Source organism: Haliotis asinina, chromosome 3, assembly GCF_037392515.1.
Source record: "Haliotis asinina isolate JCU_RB_2024 chromosome 3, JCU_Hal_asi_v2, whole genome shotgun sequence".
In the NCBI taxonomy this organism is placed as follows: domain Eukaryota; kingdom Metazoa; phylum Mollusca; class Gastropoda; order Lepetellida; family Haliotidae; genus Haliotis; species Haliotis asinina.
Window position 1 is genome coordinate 87,683,440 of NC_090282.1, and position 24,953 is coordinate 87,708,392.

A 24,953-nucleotide genomic window follows, 5' to 3' on the forward strand; every position below is an offset into this window, starting at 1 on the left:
AGTTAGTGAGTGCTTTTAGCAATATTCCATTTTATCAAACATTGTACTTAAGTGGGGAATTTAACCCAGGTGTACCCCATCGACCAACTTGTTCGCTCGTTCGCCCCATGTTGTTTCTGCTGAAAAAAGAATACTGCCGGACTCGATCCTTTTTAAGTCTTGCCCCGAAAACATAAGACCAGAAAGCGGTCATTAGCCTCCATGTTGTGCGGTGAGCAGCGCAAGCACTGTCTTTAAGGTGGCCTACCAGTCTACAAACCAGTCTACCAACAACCCAGTCTACGTGGTCCATCCAACCACATGAACACGAATGATGTAGCGCGACCTGCGGATCGAAGGGAAGTAACTGCTCCACCTGCCAGTTGAGAAGAGGAGGTCAGCGCAATGTGGTGGTCATCGCAAGCGTTACGCAGAGTAGGCACATATTCACAATCATGGTAGGTCGATGGTGGTACTGCAAAAACTAATGTTTCCAATATTTATTTTCTAATATAACAAACTATTTGATAACTTTCAGTTGATTGAGCGTCAGGTGAATGGTTGTCATCGAGTTTGGTACAGCCAGTCAGCTGACCTGGAGATATGTGGATCAGTCCTTATATCTTCGACAGTCTAAATTCCTGTTCAGCTAAAACTTCCAGTTTCAAAATGTTAAAACTCTGATACTGATCAAACTTTTGTTTTCAACTTTGTAACAACAACATTTGCAAAATGTGATTAAAATCTAGTGAGTTACAGCACAATATATCTTTAGAAAAGAGAGAAAATTAGCATGTTCTCCATACTGCGTAGAAATTTTATATTAGAATTTACTTTGAAAACATAAAACCCGACCATTTGTATGGCAATTGCTTTGCAGAGCTATATAACTTGTATCACATTATATATAAGACAGGGGCAGTTTTTTTTCATTATTTGAAGGCCTTAATTAGAAATTTTGAAATACTTTGAAAATTAATCTGTTGACCCAAAGTTGATGTCCTGAATGAACTGGAATTCAGATGACAGGTGGCATTTCGTTTATGACCGAACTATTCATGTCGCTGAATGTTCAGCAGTCCGGCCAACATGACCGCACTATGCGAGCCCAGTCTCACAATGATGTCAAGTGCACTTCCACTGTCAGCTATCTCACCTGACTTGAGGAGATGAACGTTTGAAGTTGTCTGAACATGTGACTGGACCATATTGTAACAGCTAACATTAGGGATAATATGAATATCTACTAGGACCTAGAAGTACGCTTTATTACTTAACGTCATACTCCAGAAGAGCACAATATCTCATTTATGTATGAAAGATCTTCATTGAACACTGGATGGAATACGACTGACGAATAGTTTTGCGGCTAACACTGCAACATTTTACATTTCAAACGTTATGTTTTGGTTTAGTACCAAATTCAGTTCGACAATGTAAAACCTCACAGAGAAAAATGTGTGTTGTACGAATATTTAGGAGATAAACACACTGTGTAAGAGAATAAGAGATAGATAAGGAAATCAAAATAGCTCAAAATTTGATTTAAAACCGAACGCGTACATACGTGTTATTAAGATACAACGTGACTGTATGCCCCTGAACGACATGAACCAATCACAATCCAGCATTTTTAGATTTAGTTTACAGTACATTGCTGAAATACCACTGGAAGTCATGATCAATTATTTCTTTATAATTATGAAGTGATATTAATGAGCTCTATGATGTTAGATTTTGAAGGTCAAAATAAAAGTATTTGTTTTATCTACGAGAGTGAAAAGGAACAAGATGTTACAGTAAATGTGGTGAAGTAGAACATCTGCAGCTGGAAGCTGACACAACTTGTGCATTGTTGATTTCTGATGGTGTGTACCTCTTTCTCGTACGGCACCATGAAAGCAAGGACAAGACTTAATATACACCAGCCATTTCCGGATTTGTTGTGCGGTATGTGAATGTTTAATGTTAATAATATGCTTAGGGCTGTTATGTTATTTGAAGATAAATGGACAAACTGCATAGTACTCATGCTAATTAGAAACTACTTGATATACTGTTACTTGTCAATAATATTTATTATCTAGACAAGGAAATGGTATGACGCATAGCGTATAATCCACCTCCACATTATTTCATTGTGTGAATTTCAAAAGGAACATGCAGTTTCAATAAAATTTAAAATGAAAACACTTTTCCAAAAATGTTGGCTCACCTATGAAGAATACTGATTTCAGTTCAATCCCCGTTTTCACCAACATTCTCTTTTTGAGTGTTTATTTATCTAAATTTCAACAGCTTAGATCTTTTAAGAGTTTCGGGGGATGTGATACGATGTTTGGCAAGGCTTTACGTTAGTTGTAAGGAATGGCCCACTGCATGGGATTTATCCGTGATATAGCAGCACCAGTTATAGGATTACGCTAAACAAGGGCCTGTGACTATCACAGTACTTGTTCACAGGAAAATATAACTTTGATTTAACAACCTATCTGGGGCAACCAGATCCCGGATGAACAACTTTCAAAGTCAAGATAAGATAATATAAGATAATATTCAACAATCCCGAGGGAAATTTTACACGACGCGTAGAACACAATACAATATGGAATGACAACATAAGACGTGTCAACAAGGACTGGGACAATAAGTAAATCAAAGGGTGAGATAAGTAATGTAATGATGAGATAAAAACAGCATTGGTGTAGAATAGTTTACATGCCCGTAAAGTAGGCCGCTAGACGTTAGTGAATCTGTGCCAGTGACTTTGCGTGTTGTGTCAAGGTCTTAACAGGACAGGCTACCAAACCACAAAAGTAGGTTAGAATTGAAAATGCTTTGTAGAAATGTTTTGTAAGAAGTGCCATAAGAGAGTCATAGAGTTCATATATCAAAGTATTGAGGATATTTCACGTGTTTTTTGTGAAGTGTTTCACACCACGGAATGGCAGATGCATAGAAGAAGATACGAGAGTATTCTATTTATGTATATGCTTCTTCTTTTTGCCTAGCTGAATTTTAACAATTTGGTTCAACTGGTTCAACGAAACCCCAATTTTTCCAACTGCAAACTAAGGACTGTTCATTTCTTTGTCCAAGCACACAGCCAAGACCTCTAAATAATGAAATATAAATCGAGACTAAATATTTGAATCACTTTTTGCTATGTATTTTTTCTTGTTCTGTGGATAACATCGGCAGTTATAATAATAACAGTTTCAACCGGAAGGTGGTTTCTGTTGCTTTGCGGAGATGCCTTTCTAATCTTTGTAAGAAATCTCATCAAAACCTACATTTTCAGGTAAAATCGATTTTTACATGTGCAGTTGTGTAAAACGATGTCATCACTACTTTTATTACATATTTTGATGATTGTTTAAACACAATAGGTAATTATTTGCCAATTAATCGATTTTTAAAAATACAAATCGTCCATGCACTTCCTTTTGGGATAGTATATATTGATTGTTGTTACACAAAATGACAAGCGACAAACAAGCATTGCGCTTCAAGAGAACGCGTCATTGAGAATGGAAATGAACTATTCACAGTGTCAGTAAGTATAACTGTGGGTAAAAGCCATGGTCAGTCGAAAGACGTTACATCATTTGTACATAAATGTCAGTTTGAAATGCTACCAACTTATGACTGAAGTTCTCGAAACTCGCCCGAAACACAGATGACGGCATAACCCAGTGCGGTGCGGGAGAGGCACTCAATCGCTCAGACGGCTCGGAGATCACCTGGTCAGTTCAAGTACTCATCGCCGGAAGGAGGTCATCCGAAGTCCACGCTTTCTGTCCATGTTTGGCGAAGTTGAGATGTTTGCATGTTTATCTATTGTGTTGTCTGATACGAGACAGGACAGATACCTTTGTTGGATCATTGGATTGTCTGGTCCAGACCGCCGCCATATAACTAGAATACAGCTGGAGTGGGGCGTTAAACAATAAACCAAACATGTTTTCATTTGTTATCCACAGGTTGAAAGGCCTCCATCCGGCAGCTAAACACAGCCATGTCCAGCAACACGGTGGGTTGACATGTGTAGTGAAGTGTGGTGGATTGTCCCCTGTAGTGGAATATGGTGGGATGTCCTCTGTAGTGGAGTATGGTGGGTTGCCCTCTGTAGTGAAGTATGGTGGGTTGTCCTCTGTAGTGGAGTGTGGTGGGTTGTCCTCTGTAGTGGAGTATGGTGGGTTGTCCTCTGTAGTGGAGTATGGTGGGTTGTCTCTCTAGTGGAATATGGTGGGTTGTCCTCTGTAGTGGAGTGTGGTGGGTTGTCCTCTGTAGTGGAGTATAGTGGTTTGTCCTCTGTAGTGGAGTATGGTGGGTTGTCTCTCTAGTGGAATATGGTGGGTTGTCCTCTGTAGTGGAGTATGGTGGGTTGTCCTCTGTAGTGGAGTATGGTGGGTTGCCCTCTGTAGTGGAGTGTGGTGGGTTGTCCTCTGTAGTGGAGTATGGTGGGTTGTCCTCTGTAGTGGAGTATGGTGGGTTGTCTCTCTAGTCGAATATGGTGGGTTGTCCTCTGTAGTGGAGTGTGGTGGGTTGTCCCCTGTAGTGGAGTATGGTGGGTTGTCCTCTGTAGTGGAGTATGGTGGGTTGTCTCTCTAGTGGAGTATGGTGGGTTGTCCTCTGTAGTGGAGTATGGTGGGTTGTCCTCTGTAGTGGGGTATAGTGGGATGTCTCTCTAGTCGAATATGGTGGGTTGTCCTCTGTAGTGAAGTATGGTGTTATGTCCTCTGTAGTGGAGTATGGTGGGATACAGGTACAGGTAATTTGTTGAGCTATTTCAGTGTACCCCTGGGCTGGGTATCGGCGAGATATGACAATTATTTGTATTATTATGTTATATATGTTTATTACAATTATAGTAATAGTGTCTATATAGTGTTGCCAAACATTCTTTGCTCCTTCAACACTGAGACTGCAGTCAGTGGTAGTAATTGTATTAAGCTTGAATACCTGGACATCTATTTGTGTTGCAGGCCGACTCAGCACATGCAGCTCCTCCACACAGAAGGAATATGCATTTGAGGTGAGTTTGAACCAATGGTGGAGTATCTATGTTTATGTCCCAAGGTCAGGTCAGTTACTTTTGTGACAATTCAGTGGTTTACGAGCTAAGGTCACCCATGGTTTCTTTTCTCTGACATTACATTCATGTTTCTGATCATGACATTACATCCATGTGATGTGGCCTTTACATTACATCAATGTATTGTGACCTGGACATTACATTTCTGCGTTGTGACCTTGAAATTACATCCATGTGCTGTGATCGTCACATTACGTTCATGTATTGCGACCTTTACATTTCATCACTGTTGTGACCATGACATTACATGCATGTGTTGTGACCTTGACATTACGTCCTTGGGTTGTGTCTTTCACATTACATCCATTTGATATGACATTAACATTACATTCATGTGCTGTGACATCTTTACATATCAACCATGTGACCTTGACATTTCATGCATGCTTTTTGACCCTGGCATTACATCCCTGTGCTGTAACCTTGACATCACATCCACGTATTCCGACCTTGACAATGCATTCCTGTGTTGTGAACCTGATATTACATCCATGTGCTGTGACCTTGATATTTGATCATTATCATGTGACCTTGACATTACATCCACGTATTGCGACCTTAGCCTTACATCATTCATTGTGATTTGACGTTATAATCGTGTATTGTGACCTTGGCATTGCATCCCTGTCTTTTGACCTTGACATTACCTCCATATTTTTTAACGTTGACATTACTGTAACGTTGTAATCATATGTACATGTAGTGACCTGGACATTACATCGATGTGTTGCCTTGACATGACATCCCAGTGTTGTGACCTTAACATTCAATCCATGCGTTGTCACGTTGACATTACATCCACTTGCTACGATCCCAACACCATACCGAAACACGAGTCTCATAAAACAATGACCTACCTTTCAGCCGATCCAAATTTTCTCGAGTGAAAGTGAAAATAAACATCACAAACAACTTTGGTTACATTGAATTCCAGTTTCTTGTGTCATGAGAAAATGGTATTTACAAATGAGTTTTGATTTTAAATCTTAATAACGCCGTATTTCTATATTTTATGTCGAGATTTAGTCAGCACATCTTAACTTAAATCACATACTGTCCCTGTTTGATGAGGTCGTAAAATGATTCACCATGCATCTGGCTCACTGCATACACCTGTTGTGTATTCTTTGTGTCTATTCAGTATAGTTGTAACGCACAATGAGATTGATATAATAGCAGTTCCGTACCAGACAGTCAAAGTGTTTTAGCGGTAGTGCTTCGTTTTAACATTTCCACGATTTCCAGGTTTCCGTTTGTCAGAGCTCGCGGTACGACAGAGCACGCTCTAAGACTTGTTAGCAAATATGACAAGGAGCGTAGAGTGCAGTATACAAGTGCTCAGGCATATCAAATCATACTGATTAATACTTATGCACCCAGTTGAATGAATTAGTCTAAAATTTTGGACTGTTTGTTGCACTAAGTTGCGCAATAGGACGGAACCCAGTGAACAATAAAACAAAAGTGTTCTGTAATAAATGTTTCGACTTGTGGACAAGTGTGACAAACATCTCCCCACACAACGCTCTATGCATACATTTACACATACAAGCAAATGGTGAACAGATGTATGTTCACACAAGCCCCTTCCAACAGCCCACCCCACCCTCTCTCACAATACCCGAGTTTACACCAGCACAAACCACAAACATACATACTTGCATGCACATATAAACTCGTAGTCATGTGTCTCAGACTGACCCCTCAGTTTATCTTTTCAGATGGCATGCTCCAACATCAGATATGGAGTGGGCGTTACAGCAGAAGTTGGAATGGTAAGATGTAGACAGTTGTGTCCGGACAGCGCTCCGAACCTGTTGTTTGTTTAAGATTTGTTTATGCTTTGATGGATATGCAGCTACCATTAAATATCCCATTCCCCCTGCTGACGTAGAACAAAAGACCTCGTGCTCTGAGGTCGGAAACAAAGGGTTATTCACAGTCATTCTGATATCTTCTGCATGTGGTGTGACTCATGCCATGCTACACTAACAAGGTAAAGGATGTCATCTGTGTGAGAACTGTGACACTGACAAGGTAAGGATGTCATCTGTTGGGGAACTGCTACACTGGCGAGGGAAGGATGTCATCCGAGGGAGGACTGCTACACTGACAGGGTAAGGATGTCATCTGTGTGAGAACTGTGACACTGACAAGGTAAGGATGTCTATCTGTGGGGGGACTGCTACACTGGCGAGGTAAGGATGTCATCCGAGGGAGGACTGCTACACTGACAACGTAAGGATGTCATCCTAGGGAGGACTGCTACACTGACAAGGTAAGGATGTCATCCTAGGGAGGACTGCTACTCTGAAAAGGTAATTTTGTCATCCTAGGGAGGACTGCTACGCTGACAAGGTAAGGATGTCATCCTAGGGAGGACTGCTACTCTGAAAAGGTAATTTTGTCATCCTAGGGAGGACTCACCTACACTGACTCTGTTCCTGGTGGTGTGCTTGTCAGAACCTTATCTCTGAAACTAATCTGGTACAGTGTATTCTGTGAAACAGCCTGTCTATTGCAGCCTTTGCTATGAGAGCTTTTTAAATCTGAATTTTGTACTTTGACGTTGATATTGGGGTGACTCCCAATCCAAAGTTATTATTTTCATAGCTCAATGACTACTCTTGTATACGGGAGGACAGATTAAGCAGAAATTCTTGTTAGTAATGTTCAGTGTTGATTACTCACTAAAAAAAGGATGACATACTCCTTGCTGAAAGTTCATTACATTCTCCATGAACCAGCAGGAAAATCAGTTTTGTTTGTGGGAGAGTTGAGAAGCTGACTTCTCTTCCAGGACTGCAAGAACCTTGGTGCCCGCAGCGTGTGTGTCATGACAGACAGCAACCTGGTAAAGCTGGCCCCAGTCAAGACGACTCTGGACTCCCTCAACAGAGAGGGCATATCCTACCAGGTGTATGACAAGTGCCGTGTTGAGCCCACGGATGAGAGGTGAAACTTCAGTCGTTGTAAATCAGTTTACTACCTTGAATACCCTGTCACTGACTAGAACATATGTTCCTTACAGGGGGTCCGGCTTATCTCTGGTGCTGAGCCGGAAGAGTGTGTGTGCTAGAAATCTAGGCGAATTTCTTAACATTCCCATACTCGTGGGTTTTACCAAATGGAAAGCTTTTGGGATCACTATCATTTCGAGTTTTCCCAGGTCATGAAGTTGACATTCACTCACTCACGCTCTCTCTCACTCACTCACTCATTCTGACAGGTCTTCTTTCTATCAATGTATCCTGTATGTAAAACGTTCCACCTTGTTTACAGTTACTCTTTCTGTCATATTTTTGCCATCACGCCTTCTGACATCAGCACAGTCAAACATTTGGCTTGCTTCCAGTTTCAAAGCTGCCATCAGGTTTGCGAAGGAGGGTGACTTTGACGTGTACCTGGCTGTAGGGGGTGGGTCCGTTATGGACACATGCAAGGCTGCCAACCTGTATGCGACCAACCCCAGTGCTGACTTCCTGGACTATGTGAATGCTCCGATCGGGAAAGGTCTGCCAGTCACACACACACTGAAGCCACTGATAGCTGGTGAGTGGAAGAAGGTGTTGGCAATGATGTTGTCTGTGGGTGTCTGCTATGGAAGAGCTAGAAACTCGCTAAATGACTCATACAACAAATCATTTTGTTTCGTCTCGTCAAACAACACCACCTGATCTGATCTCACGCCTTGCTCATCCATAATATTGTACATGTAGTTAGCCACCTGTTTGTTAGAGCCAGACTCATGTCAGTGACATACAGGCAGTCATGACGATAAAGCTCAACGACTGTTCCTCCATGACCTGTAGCTCACTCACTCAAATGCTCACAACAGTCACATACACTAACACAGTCACTCACACCAACACAGTCACTCACACTAACACAGTCACTCACACTAACACAGCCACCCACACCAACACAGTCAGCTACGCTAACACAGTCACTCACACTAACAAAATCACTCACACTAACACAGTCACTCACACTAACACAGTCACCTACACCAACACCGTCACTCACACTAACACGGTCACCTACACCAACACAGTCACTCACACTAACACAGTCACTCACACCAACACAGTCACTCACACTAACACAGTCACCTACCCCAACACAGTCACTCACACTAACACAGTCACTCACACCAACACAGTCACTCACGCTAACACAATCACTCACACTAACACAGTCACCTACAGCAACACAGTCACTCACACTAACACAGTCACTCACACTAACACAGTCACTCACACCAACACAGTCACCTACACCAACACAGTCACCTACACTAACACAGTCACCTACACCAACACAGTCACCTACACTAACACAGTCACCTACACCAACACAGTCACCTACACCAACACAGTCACCTACACTAACACAGTCACCTACACCAACACAGTCACCTACACCAACACAGTCACTCACACTAACACAGTCACCTGCACCAACACAGTCACTCACACTAACAGTCACTCACACTAACACAGTCACCTACACTAACACAGTCACCTACACCAACACAGTCACTCACGCTAACACAATCACTCACACTAACACGGTCACCTACACTAACACAGTCACTCACACTAACACAGTCACCTACACCAACACAGTCACTCACACTAACACAGTCACTCACACTAACACAGTCACTCACATTAACACAGTCACTCACACTAACACAGTCACTCACACTGACAGTCACCTACACGAACAGTCACTCACACCAACACAGTCACTCACACTAACACAGTCACCTACACTAACACGGTCACCTACACCAACACAGTCACCTACACCAACACAGTCACTCACACTAACACAGTCACCTACACCAACACAGTCACTCACACTAACACAGTCACCCACACTAACACTGTCACCTACACTAACACAATCACTCACGCTAAGACAATCACTCACACTAACACAGTCACCTACACCAACACAGTCACTCACACTAACACAGTCACCTGCACCTACACAGTCACTCACACTAACAGTCACTCACACTAACACAGTCACTCACACCAACACAGTCACCTACACTAACACAATTACTCACGCTAACACAGTCACTCACACTAACACAGTCACCTACACCAACACAGTCACTCACACTAACACAGTCACTCACATTAACACTGTCACTCACACCAACCCAGTCACTTACACTAACACATTCACTCACACTAACACGGTCACCTACACTAACACAGTCACTCACACTAACACAGTCACCAACACCAACACAGTCACTCACACTAACAGTCACTCACACTAACACAGTCACTCACACTAACACAGTCACCTACACCAACAGTCACTCACACTAACACAGTCACCTACACTAACACAATCCCTCACGCTAACACAATCACTCACGCTAACACAGTCACCTACACCAACACAGTCACTCACACTAACACAGTCACTCACACTAACACAGTCACTCACATTAACACAGTCACTCACACTAACACAGTCACTCACACTAACACAGTCACCTACACCAACACAGTCACTCACACTAACACAGTCACCTACACTAACACAATCACTCACGCTAACACAATCACTCACACTAACACAGTCACCTACACCAACACAGTCACTCACACTAACACAGTCACTCACACTAACACATTCACTCACACTAACACAGTCACTCACATTAACACAGTCACTCACACTAACACAGTCACTCACACTAACACAGTCACTCACACTAACACAGTCACCTACACGAACACAGTCACTAACACAGTCACTCACACTAACACAATCACTCACACTGGCACAGTCACACTCATATGTTCAGTCTGAATGAGTGACTGAACAGTTAATAACAATCAAGAACACTGAGTAACAGTCACCTCCACAATCAACTGTATGTTTTGTGTTCACAGTGACCACAACAGCTGGTACCGGCAGTGAGACGACAGGAACCGCTGTGTTTGATTTCCTAGAGCTCAAAGCTAAGACAGGTCTGCCATTCCTTTTTCACAAGTTTCATGAAAGTTGCCTGGAATATCCTGGCTAAAACTTCAAAATTCCAGTCATACAGATATATCCCAGTGTTATGTTTGTCATGCAGCTTTACCGTGTGATATGTTTGTCATACAGGTATATCCCTGTATTGTGTTTGTCATACAGCATTAAAGTCATGCTTTGCGTCTATTTGTAAACTAAATTATATGATGCCGACAAACCACTACCATATTTTAAAAGCATACATCTAGTAGACTCAGTTATATTGTAGTAAATGAACATGAAACTGCTGATATTTAATAAATGCTAACTGTTATCAGAGCGAGTGGAAGTGATCCCATCAGTCATAAACTGTTGAAATGTATGGCAGAATCTGTTTGTAAACCATTGTGTAAACCATCGATAAATCGTTATCTTGAGGCATCCATCCTAATAGATGGAAATCTCGTTACGAAGCACATGTCTAACTATTTTCTGGACAATAGATTGTAATACAAATATCAAGCAGGATTCCAAGTAGGCCACTCCACCAGTCAATAGAACGATATAACAATATTTGCTCAGCTCAAGATCGACACGAAAACTTTTGTATGGTGTTTTGGGAAGACCTTTGGCAGAGTGTAGCACAGACGTTTATGGCATAAATTAATTAGCTATGTTGTACTAGTAGTTGAAGAACATTTGGGTGGATACAGTGTTACATCAGCAGTAGAACACAAAAGGTGTTTTCAGATGATACATGAATGGGATTTATCAATCACAGGCTTATGCAGGACACACTACAGTATTTATCGTGCTGGGCAAAACGTTGGCTTGTGACATCCAATCCCAACAAAGCAGAAGTTATAGTGACGAATAGTAAAACACAACAAAGATGTCGTTCGGGATCGGTGAAAACTTTACTTTATTACTCAACCATTGAAGTTGTTTAATTCTTTTACGAAGTTATTACACATTTTGTAATAACATCGCGCGATGCTGTACGTATGACGTCAAAGTGTTTTACAGTTTTGACGTCACAATGCTAAAACCTCTGTCACAATACTATTAGACCTTGACTGCCTCGCGGAAAGTGTCACCACACTCGTTCAATTCTTAGGAAAGAAGTACAAGTACTACTAACCATGTCCTCGCTTTCGCTCGTTAGATACCAAACCATTCACTCGTTTCATAAATATGGTATTACACGGGACATAGTTTAGTGTTCTCTGTGTAACTAACTGTTTCCTACAACTGCCGTGACGTCAAGTAGACAATTGTTTGTGACGTCATTGGCATAACCATGACGTAATACGCTTGGAAACAACAGGAACGTCATACAATGGTCAAGCCGTGACAATTACTGTCTCTACTCTGCGACAGGTATACTTTTAAGTTGTAAGAATGATAGTACAATTCTGAATTCAGAATTTGAAAATCAGTGTGTTGGTTTGGAAAGATCTCATAAACATCTTGAAGTAACATTTTCTCCTGCTTGTAAATGGAATATCCACAGTGATAACATTGTATGAACAATGTCATTCATAGTTTCATCATGAGAAAATCAAAGTTAAACAGAGTGAGTTTAGTTTTACGCCGCACTCAGCAATATTCCAGCTATATCCCCCTGGATGCCACAGGGACATATATGTCCTTCCTCTACATACCTCACTTGGAAGTGAAATAAAATTCTAAATATACCACGCATATATAAATACTTCACAGTTTTGAATTCTGCGGAAAATTCCCAGTTTCTTGATACCATCCACTATTATCTCAGACCAAGCTAAAGTGCTTAAAATCGCCTTTCAAAATACGCTTCATCGCAAATGTCGCCATTTTTCAAACTGTACAAAATCGAGATTCACAGCGTTATTTGCAGTATGTTTCGAAATGTGAAAATCGGATAATTACTGGGAGTAATGAATTCCAAAAATAGCATATTAATGATCACTGATATCAAGTTTTCATGTAACCAGGAATGATAATTCTGAAACGTCACCGATGTACCCAGAATCGGTTGGGATGTTTTCGAAAATACGCTTACACGAACGCCGAAGTGCGCTTTCCGCCATATTGGATAGTGTTTACAAAATCACGTTTCGAGAAGGCCGGTATTGCGAAGCCTATTACATCATGTATACTTCATTGTTAGCTGCGACAAATGCATCATTGAATTCCCCAAGCATCTTAGAATCAAATTACAAATGGTCTTTGTCACCAATACCAACTGTCTAGACAAAACGAAACGAAATATACTTTGTATGAAAACGAACGCTGTGCTCGAAAGACAGCGCTTGACTGAAATGTAAGCAAAGAAAAATTCCAATTTTACACTGCGTAGCATTTTCGGAAATTTTCCAACATCCAGCCCTCTAATCATTGCTTACAATGGCTCAATACGCTTAGTATATTCAGGGAAAGAGTATCGTGGCAAACAAATAGCAAATTGAAAATAGATACAATGAAATAATTTGGTAATTCATAAGAAACTGTCAAACTTTTAGTGCAGCGTGACGCCATGACTGACGCAAAATCACGCAGAACGACAACGGTACTTATCGGCATTTCTGGCTTCTTCCGTCATTTACAATGTAAACGATAAAAACATATAACAATACACAGATAGTCAGAATAATTCTGATTACTTACATCTCACATTTATGTACAAAAGATCCCTGAATCAAGCAAAAAGTCGTCGCAAAATCCTGTGTACCCTTCTCAGCGAAGCCGCCATTTTGAAAGAAATCGGTCATTGGTAGTGATGTCACACGTCAACATTGTTGCACATATTAGGCAATTTCTTTGAGGTGGAGGTCGGTTGAACAAGAGTAAACACAATGCCCATACCATTCCGATTGCACTTTTAGTATTGTGATGTATATTTTGCGCATCGTTCAGATATTTTTTCATGAAATTGATTTCAGTATCTACATATATCCATGTTCAACACCATATCATGTGTGGCTATAAGGTGTGCGTTTTTATTCTTTGAAATCTTTTGATTGTTTGAATAATATTTACATGGGAAATTGACTCAGTAAGTGTATTATACCACATTTTAAGCCTCTAGTGTTGGAAGATCACACGTAGTCATTACTGCAACATGTGCTTTAGTTCCCGTGATGTGCAATATTCAATTCGTTGGGACAAATATTGCAGTTTCATATGAACAGGTTAATAAACAGCGATTTAATTCCAACTTATAAGTAAAATGGATAATATTAATGAAAATGATTTGTACATTTTATCAAATGTAGGGGCACACATACTACTATTTAAAGGAATTGTCTTGTTCATTGTATTGGTTTGTGTCGTTTTTATAGACAAAACTATTATGAATATTAATTGACCAGGTGTGAGTTTGTCAAAACGTTTCATGATTCATTATCATTGTTTTTCGATAATAAAGTCAATTCAAATGCGATTAAAATATATTTAATGGCAGAATGTCTAACTCAAACAATATTTATACGGAAATTGTTAAAAATATATAAACCAGGTCAAGTCTTAATTTGGACAAGCCTAACGTAATTTTCTAATACTTCTTTACTGGAAAAGCGATCTCTTTGTACCTTTCATTGCATACTTATGAAGGGAATAGATTTCATAATCATGAGAAGAAAAGTCTTCTTCCTAAATGAATACTCAATGAATATTCAGGTGTTGTGAAATTTTCATTTACGCTAAATTGATGCTAGACAGGTGCGCGTGTTGCTCACAATAAGATATGTAGTAAAACCGTGTAATTGTTGATATATTCAGGACACTATTTCAGTGATAAAACCATTCATTTATATTTTGGCTAAAAAGTGTTGAATTCTGACACAGAAGCCGAGATCTTTTACACATTGAGTGGAAATTAGGTTAGATATATACTAATCAGCAACCAGAGTAGTCTTTTTCCGACGTCACAAAATGCACAAAACATGCCGTGACGTCAACTAAAATGTCGCCTTATTTTCAGTTATTTCATTACGTTTGAAAATGTGGCTGTTACTCCGTTAATAATTATGGAAAATTAATAAAAATACATATACACAAACAGGAGAATATGGGAATCTAAGAACTAAAATATGTATCGGATAGGAACATCCAAATCGCTATTGATGTAGTACACTTGCATCTTTTCTTACAAATTGTGAAACTATCAAAAGGTATCCTCTCACATTGGGGAAATTTATATTGGAATAGTTTGGTTCACTGTGAACAAAACATCACGAAAATATGCTGTCCATATCCACAGCAAATTCTGTCCATGTGAACGGAGTTACATTGACCTAATGTAAACCATAGCTGAGTTATGTCCCCTTATCTTTATACGTGCATGACCTCTCTGTCGACGTTTACGTCATAGTAGAAAATCGATTTTTGACATTTATTGCGGGTCATTTTTGATTTTGTGAGTATGACGTTATGCATTAGCACATACATCCATTTCATATACACTTATGTCGTCCAGATATCAAGCTGTATTTTCTTCGCTCACACTTTCCGTAAAGATGCCAAATTAAAAAAATCGTAGCAGAGTGCTTTTATTGGTGCACGATAAAAAACTGAGAAATTTACTGTTTTTGAACACACACAAAAGTTTTGGACAACTTTTAGCAGTGTCTATTTCTCAAACCCCTGAGGTAGCCGCAATTATATTTATACCAACGGATAGGAAATTAAATATTCTACATGTCTGTGCAATTTCATAGTCGTACGCAGATCCAGGACCACGCGAGCGCAAATCTCGCACAACGTTCACTTTTCAAACCTTATGAAAATGTGCGGCATACAGGGGGATATGGCGGCGGCCTGTAAATAATCGAGTCTTGACTAGACAATCCGGTGATCAACAACATGAGCATCATGGGAAACGATGACATGTGTCAACCAAGTCAGCGAGTCTGACCACCCGATCCCGTTAGTCGCCTCTTACGAGTTAAACAGAGACACCCTGAATAAGATCTATATTGTATTTATAAGGCCACATCTTGAATATGCCTGTGACTTGTGGGAAGGTTGTTCGATAGATTTAACCGACAACATTGAAAAAATTCAGTTTGAGGCTGCAAGGGTAGTCACTTGTTAACCAAAATCAGCTGCTAGAGATACATAGAGGATACTAAACGACCTTTCGTGTAATACCATTTTTATTAAACGAGGTAATGATTTGGTACTTCTGAATCTAAATCTTTAACGAGTTTAATAAAAATGGTATTTCATGGAAGCAAGTGTATTATTCTGTTTAATACTTGGCAAAATAAATTCACGGAAACTGCGGCGAAATTGCCTACAGTGTGAGGACTCTCAACTTTCAAGTCAAGGAAGGTCTAGTAAAATTGCGAAAGCGGCATTGTGACGTCACAACTTTGAACAGTTTTGACATCATACGTCAAGTGGTATTCCACCATGACTCTAGAAAATACTGGACTCTAATTGGTCGTTCAGAAAAATCAAAACGCATCAATTCTGTACTGTCAATTAGGTCGTTTCACGCTACGCGTTCGGTTCCAAATGAAATTTAGAGACTATCAATTCTGCATAACACTCATCTAATTTCCCAACACAGTACGTTTATGTCCTAATTACACTATTGCCGTAAAAGTATAACACTGCAGTATCTTCAACGGGCGAGTAATAATCTAATGGTTGTTTGAAACAGGTTGGCAATTCTTAAAAGAGAGAAGACGATGTCGTAAACGGTCTTTATTCTATAACGTGTACTACACGTGCTCCATCCTAACGTTGTGATCTTATGCCTGAATCTGTTGAATCTAGGACAAATTATAATGTTAGAAATGTTTGTGATGTTTCCCGATACCCACACACGTCTCAACACTCAATCGTATTTCCATGATCTTTACAACTTTGGAATGATCTTCCCTCATATGTTAGAGAATCAGATTCCCTAAAAGTTTTAAATCGGATCTAAGCTTGTTTAAATCAAATGCACCAGGATATTTCTCATTTGGTAATAGAAAACTCAATGTAATTCATACCCAGCTAAGATATAGTAGATGAATTGATGATCTTTATATGATTGGTCTTACTGAGAGCCCAGAATGCAGTTGTAAATTTTCCTTTGAAAATTCTCATCATTATTTTATGGAATGACCTCGGTATTCTAATATCAGACAGGACATGTTTCAAAATATTATCAGAATTTGTAGCATTAGAGCACCAACAAACCTACTGGCACAAATAAAAGGCAGATCTCCCATACAGTGGCAATATTTACACTTTTGAAAAAGTCCAAACATAATATCAAACTATAATGGCACAATGTTTAACTCAGTATGTTGTGTGTTCAATGTATTACTTTAATTTAAATATCTTATTCTCTTTTTGTATATACCCTTCTATCCCTGTACATATATTGTTTCACATTTGGATGAAAGCACTGTAAATAGGAGAGGGTTTAGTTGAAATAACTTGTACCCAATCCATTCTCTTGGCTAAATATGTTTAAATCAATGTAATTTTTCATCTGAGTTCTCTTTGTGATACAGCTTTACCCCTGTGCAATATTTGTGATACAGCTTTACCCCTGTGCAATATTTGTGATACAGCTTTACCCCTGTGCAATATTTGTTATACAGCTTTACCCCTGTGCAATATTTGTTATACAGTTTTATCCTTGTGTTATGTTTGTGATGTCGGTATACCCCTGCGTTGTGGTTGTCATGCAGCACTATCCTTGTGGTGTGTTTGTGATACAGCTTAGCCCCTGTGCTATATGTGTGATACAGATATACCCCTGCGTTGTGATTGTCATACAACTTTACCATTATGTTATGTTTGTCATAAAGCAGTACAGCTGCGTTATGGTTGTCATGCAGGTTTACTCCCGTGTTGAAGTTGTTATACCGGGATATCCATGTGTAGTGTTTGTCATTCAGCTATATTCTGGTGTTATATTTGTCATTCAGCTATATTCTGGTGTTATATTTGTCATTCAGCTATATTCTGGTGTTATATTTGTCATTCAGCTATATTCTGGTGTTATGTTTGCCATACAGGTATTTCCCAGCGCGCACTACGGCCGACTCTTGGCATTGTGGATCCTCTTCATCTGAACACCTGTCCTGAGCGTGTGATGGCCTACAGCGGCATTGATGTCTTGTGGTTAGTCACATAATGTAGTTGTTGCGTATTACTGTAGACTTGCTGTTGTGTGTTACTGTGGACTTGCTGTTGTGTGTTACGGTGGACCTGCTGTTTGGTTACTGTTTACTAGTTCTTGTGTATCACTGTGGACATGCTGTTGGGTGTCACTGAGGGAGTTGCTGCTCTGTGTCACTGAGGACTTGCTGTTGTGTGTCACTGTGAACTTGCTGTTGTGTGTCACTGAGGACTTGCTGTTGTGTGTCACTGTGAACTTGCTGTTGTGTGTCACTGAGTACTTGCTGCTGTGTGTCACTGTGGACTTACTGTTGTGTGTCACTGAGGACTTGCTGTTGTATGTCACCGATGACTTGCTGTTGGGTGTTACTGAGGGAGTTGCTGTTGTGTGTCACTGTGGACTTGCTGTTGAGTGTCACTGTGGACTTGCTGTTGGCTGTTCCTGTGGGCTTGCTGTTGAGCATTGCTGTTGACTTGTTGTTGTGTGCTACTATTGATGAACTGTTTACAGCCATGCTCTGGAGTGCTACACGAATTTGAGTTACACAGACAGAGATCGCCCCAGCAACCCCCTACTGCGTCCTGCCTACCAAGGATTTAACCCTATCAGTGACATCTGGGCACAACATGCACTCCGCATGACAACCAAATACATGAAGAGGTGAGTTATGTGCCAGTTTCTTCTCTCATGGATTTACATGTCAGATCACCATTCATGATTACTCTTGTTCTGACATTGTTTCCACAGACTGGCTGCATGACAATGTGTAAGGTTTATCATTCCTCATGACCATGCTCTCATGTTTGTACACCATTTCCAACTGCCTTTAGTAGCCAGAGGAACACTTATGGATGTTAGATTTGTCATGTGTCTCGTAGAGATAAACTGCTTGTACACCATTTCCAATCATCTGATGCATGACTGTAGTAGCCAGAGAAACCTTTATAGTAGCTAGATTCATCCTTTAAGTTTCCTGGAGTTCCTGCCTTAATCCTGCCACTGGTGTGTGGTTCCCTGAGCTTAGCTGGGGTACCCTGAACATTGGCCTGTGGCTCCATGAACATTGGCCTGTGGCTCCATGAACATTGGCATGGGGTACCCTGAACATTGGCCTGGGGTACCCTGAACATTGGCCTGGTGTACCCTGAACATTGGCCTGGGGTACCCTGAACATTGGCCTGGGGCTCCATGAACATTGGCATGGGGTACCCTGAACATTGGCATGGGGTACCCTGAACATTGGCCTGGGGTACCCTGAACATTGGTCTGGGGCTCCGTGAACATTGGCCTGAGGCTCCATGAACATTGGCATGGGGTACCCTGAGCACTGACGGTGGATTCCCTGAACATTGACCTGGGGTACCCTGAACATTGGCCTAGGGTTCACTGAACACTGACCTGGGGTTCCTGGACACTGGCCTGTGGTTTCCTGAATATTGCCCTAGGGGTCCCTGAACAAAGATTGTCAACATTTTTGGTTTGTTGGTTCCAGTTCCATAATGGCAGGAAGTGAAATATTGAAGGCACTTAAACATTACACATTATACATGTTGCTATTACGAACAAACATAAATGGCATTAAGAAAATCACAACTGCATGATGAGCATAATCAATATAATTGACAGAAATAGTGGTCTGCAGAGATTAATCAGCCTTCCCTAAGTTACTTGCACTATTGTATTCAGTTCATGCATGGTGTGGGATGAGTTGTAGTTGGTCTTACATTCTTGTATGAACTTGGTAGTCACATTCATCTTTCATGATTATCATCTTTAGGGAAGAGAATTGTTTGATATAGTAAGATGTATTGTCTGATATGGGATAACAGTTTGACATTGTGTGATATGTGATAGTTGCTTGATGTTGTTTGTTGTATATGTGGTGGTGTGTGATCCTGTGCATACAGTGGGTTGGTTATTGGGGATTGGGGCCATGTTGGCAGCTCGACTCCTGTGAGTTTCTTGGAGTTCAGTCCTGCCCCATGAAGAAGAACAAGTGATGCATGTGGTCTCACCTTGTTCAAAACTGCCTCTGTTCCTCCAACAGAAAATGGGTAGCCAGTGTGACTATAACCATCTAGCACATGAGAGGCAGTTTGGGTTATCCAGATTAGTACTGAACTGCATGCTGTCAGTATGGGTTTAGTACAGCAATATAAATGGACTAGTTATCATGATAATTATTAATTCTGCTTCTCAGAGCTGTTTACGACTGTGGCGATGAAGAGGCCCGGTCGTCCATGCATCTGGCCAGCTCCTATGCTGGAATTGGTTTTGGCAATGGAGGAGTGCATCTGTGGTAAGTCAGAGAGTGCACTAACCATTTGAACATGCAATCTGAGTCTACCTAGCTGCAGTCTGTGACACATGTCTATCTGGCTGCAATCCGAGTCTACTTAGCTGCAATCTGTAACTTATGTCTACCTAGCTGCAATCTGTGACACATGTCTACCTAGCTGCAATCTGTGACACATGTCTACCTAGCTGCAATCTGTGACACATGTCTAGCTAGTTTCTATCTCTGACACATGTCTATCTAGCCCCTATCTTTGAGACATATCTATCTAGCTTCTATATGTGACACATGTCAGCCTAGCTACAATGTGTGGCACATGTCTACTAGTGGTGGTCCCATTAATTGAAAAAATCGAAGATTGGTCGAAATGACCAAGCAAAAATGGAATCAATCAAGTTTTCTCATAGTTAAACTCAAAGAGGGAACCCCGGCCAATATCAAAGATACTTAATTGCTTTAACATTAATTTTCACAAGGATGGGTTTACCTGTTAAATTTCTTAAGCGCTACTAGTTTGTTCCAAGTCAGGATTGAATTTATCTTAAAGACTCCCGAATTTGCAAATGCATTTTGGGCAATTTTGCAAAAAAGAAATTGAAGAGAACTAAGACTTCATTCTTTATTTTTTGTTCATTGATAAACATTAAACCAATTATTTTTAATCACTGATCGGTTGTAATGAACTACTCACCAATTATGAGATTTAACAAATTCCCAACACTAATGTCTACTTAACTGCAATTTGTGACACATCTGTGACTATGTTGTCTCCGTCGTGTTGCAGCCATGGCATGTGCTACCCGATTTCCAGCCAGGGGAAGAAATTTAAGTCCAAAGACTACAGTCAGGACTATGCTCTCATTGTAAGTGATGCAAGTATGCTCTGCTTGTAGATTGTGTACCATGCTCTGATTATACTTAATAATGTCGTTCTCCATTTGAACAATATTGTTTTTGAGTTGGACTTTGTTTGACTTGATACCTTGACTTGAGTTTATTTTTGTCAGCCTCATGGCCTTTCAGTCATCATCACAGCACCTGCTGTGTTTGAGTTTACGGCTCCAGCATGCCCCGAGCGGCACATCAAGGCTGCCGAATGTCTGGGTGAGTTCAGTGTAAATTACACTTTACATATAATAATCCTTGCTTAATTTTAAGTCTGTGATGTAGGTGTTGATATTGTAGTTTGTCGTAGGAGGTGTTGATGTTATTGTCTGTGATGTTGTAGGTGTTGATGTCGTAGTTTGTCGTTGGTGGTGTTGACGTTATTGTCTGTGATGTTGTAGGTGTTGATGTTGTAGTCTGCTGTAGGGACGTTGATGTTTGTAGTATGTGATGTTATTGTCTGTGATGTTGTAGGTGTTGATGTTCGCAATGTTAAGCGTGGGGATGCTGGCCGGGTGCTGTCAGACAGATTGAGAGAAATAATGAATGACTTGGAAACCCCAAATGGACTGATGGATCTTGGTTTCCAGTCTCAGGATGTTCCGAGCCTTGTAAAGGGCACCATGCCACAGGTAAATAGATACATACAGACAGTCACAGCACCAAGCCACAGGTAAATAGATACAAACAGACAGTCATGGCACCATGCCACAGGTAAATAAATACATACAGACAGTCACGGCACCATGCCACAGGTATATAGATACAAACAGACAGTCACAGCACCATGCCACAGGTAAATATATACATACAGACAGTCACGGCACAATGCGCCAAGTAGATATATACACACAGTCAGGGCACCATGCCACAGATAACAAGATACATACAGACAGTCACGGCACCATGCCACAGGTAAATAGATACACACAGTCAAGGCACCATGCCACAGGTAAATAGATACAAACAGACAGTCACTACACCATGCCACAGGTAAATAGATACACACAGTCACAGCACTATGCCACAGGTAAATAGATACAAACAGACAGTCATGGCACCATGCCACAGGTAAACAGATACATACAGACAGTCACGGCACCATGCCACAGGTAAATAGATACACACAGTCAAGGCACCATGCCACAGGTAAATAGATACAAACAGACAGTCACTACACCATGCCACAGGTAAATAGATACACACAGACAGTCACAGCACCAAGCCACAGGTAAATAGATACACACAGTCACAGCACTATGCCACAGGTAAATAGATACACACAGTCACAGCACTATGCCACAGGTAAATAGATACAAACAGACAGTCACGGCACCATGCCACAGGTAAATACATACAGACAGTCACGGCACCATGCCACAGGTATATAGATACAAACAGACAGTCACAGCACCCAGCCACAGGTAAATAGATACATAGACAGTGACGGCACTATGCTACAGGTAAACAGATACACATAGACAGTCACAGCACCATGCCACAGGTAAACAGATACATACAGACAGTCACGGCACAATGCCCCAAGTAGATATATATACACAGTCATATAGACATATATACAGTCAGGACACAGTGCTATAGGTGGGTACATACATATACACAGTCAGGGCACAGTGCTATAGGTGGGTACATACATATACACAGTCAGGACACAGTGCTATAGGTGGGTACATATACACCATGCCACTGACACATTTATCAGGGCACCACACCACGGGTAGATACATTTAGATAGTCATGGCACCTTGCCAAAGGTAAGTACTTTTAGACAGTCGGAGCACCGTACCACAGGTGGGTACATACACAGGGCACAATAGGTGATATTATTCTGTGACTTGTTATGATTTGCTGATACAGCAGTTTTAGACCTCACACAAGTGATCGGCATCTGTCGAGCAAGCAGCTCAGAGTAAATGCCTTCATGTGATTCTAAATGTTTCATGTTTCAGCACCGATTAACAAAGCTTTGCCCAAGACCCTTTCAAGAGGAGGACATTGCGACATTGTTAGAGAAATCAATGAGAGTGTTCTAGGTGTTGCTCAATGCTTATATTCTCACTGTCAGGACAGATTGAAGGAGAAATAATATTACACAGATTAATATCCCTGTTCAATAACTGATATAAAGATTCCGACCACTTGACCAGGGAACTTGGCTCAATCTGACTTTATTTAATGTTGATAGTCAACACAAGGAGATTATGTGTTACTGTGTATGCAGATACAAAGTGAAGCATCTTGAACATTCAGTGCATGTCACAGAAACGTGACATGTTGACCTCATCTTGTGGACAAGAATTACTTATCTGGCAGCCAGTATGAGCTGGCATATCCCATGATTGAGTACTGTTTACTGAAGATGTACATATCCCATCATCCGAAGCAGGCCCTCTGTAGTATTAAAGCGCCTCTTTAAAAGTGTTTATTGCATTATTCATCGAGGCTACCACTCTTATGGCAGTTGTTACAAACATGTGCAATAAACTCCTGTTTCTCCAAGCAATATTTTATGTGACTGGTTGACCTTGTAGGTCAATCTTAAACATAATGAAGTGGCTATTGAATAGGCTTTTGCACCCAAGATTTTGATGAAACTTGATGGTCATATCTGGTGACCTCAGTATATGTCATTATGTTATGTAATTATACCCCTTTCTGTACGTGGATGACGTGTGTGTAGTTTCTGAATGATTATTGAATGATTTTGATATAAACAGGAACTGGATCATATCTGTTTGTCTTTTGTCAGTTTGTCAGGATTACCAGCAAATTGGTCAGTCTTGCAGTCTCCCACTCATATCCTTCTTCTATCAACTAAACTACTATTTCCTCCCAGTGCTCCCAATGCATGTGGCTTAGTGATATCCTTGCAGCTTCAGGATGTGATTAGCTTTATGTCTATGAGTACTATTATATTACTGCATGCAGTGTCAGTGGTGGACCCAGTACATGTACTGTGCCTCAGCCTGTTTGTGTTTGCACACCTTCAAAACACCATATAATTATACTGCACAAAACTTATTTTCTGCTAAGTGAAAAGTCCAAATTTACATAGTTTCATTTAACAACATACCTGACAAGTATGTTAAAAAATCTCAGCAACACTAAACAACACACCCTCACAAGACACATGTGTAGATCTCCAGTAGTTACCATGCAGGGCTGGCTACTCTGAATCAGTGTAGTGGGAAGACAGCACTTTCACTACACCTCATGTTTATGCTCGGTGTTGGATCAAATATGGTCCTATTTCATATGCAGGAACCACGGAAAGTAACAAGTCCCTGATACAGGATTTGGTTACTGCAGACTTGGTTTATTTTGCCCAGGAATCTACCCAGTATGTGGTTACTGCAGGCTTGATTTATCCTTCCCAAGAATCTATCCTGAATATAGTTACTGCAGCCTTTCTGCCTAGGAATCTACCCAGAATATGGCTAGTGTAGCCTTGGTTTATCCTGCCCAGGAATATACCCAGAATGTAGTTACTGCAGCCTTTGCTTATCCTGCCAAGGAATCTACCCAGTATATGGTTACTGCAGCCCTGGTTTATCTTGCCTAGGAACCTACCCAGA

The 24,953-nt window shown here is 40.7% G+C and overlaps 1 protein-coding gene across 1 annotated transcript; it reads left to right on the forward strand.

Annotated features, from left to right (window-relative positions):
* Positions 1 to 276: 276 nt before the first annotated feature.
* Positions 277 to 24,108, forward strand: LOC137278697 (hydroxyacid-oxoacid transhydrogenase, mitochondrial-like). Its single transcript, XM_067811211.1, has 14 exons — positions 277 to 437; positions 3,963 to 4,012; positions 4,968 to 5,017; positions 6,799 to 6,852; positions 7,878 to 8,032; positions 8,433 to 8,629; positions 11,002 to 11,079; positions 18,073 to 18,178; positions 18,687 to 18,836; positions 20,377 to 20,475; positions 21,257 to 21,335; positions 21,480 to 21,576; positions 21,832 to 21,989; positions 23,328 to 24,108. Exons 1-14 carry the CDS (start codon positions 385 to 387, stop codon positions 23,409 to 23,411), a joined length of 1,410 nt encoding a protein of 469 aa, XP_067667312.1. The 5' UTR covers positions 277 to 384; the 3' UTR covers positions 23,412 to 24,108.
* Positions 24,109 to 24,953: the final 845 nt, after the last annotated feature.

What these genes read in the sequence shown, in the direction of transcription:
- LOC137278697 (XM_067811211.1), top strand. Translation starts at nt 385, where the DNA reads ATGTGGTGGTCATCGCAAGCGTTACGCAGAGTAGGCACATATTCACAA. An exon ending in GTTGAGCCCACGGATGAGAG is followed by an intron (nt 8,033 to 8,432) that starts GTGAAACTTCAG and finishes GCTTGCTTCCAG; the next exon opens with TTTCAAAGCTGCCATCAGGT. An exon ending in AGCGGCATTGATGTCTTGTG is followed by an intron (nt 18,179 to 18,686) that starts GTTAGTCACATA and finishes AACTGTTTACAG; the next exon opens with CCATGCTCTGGAGTGCTACA.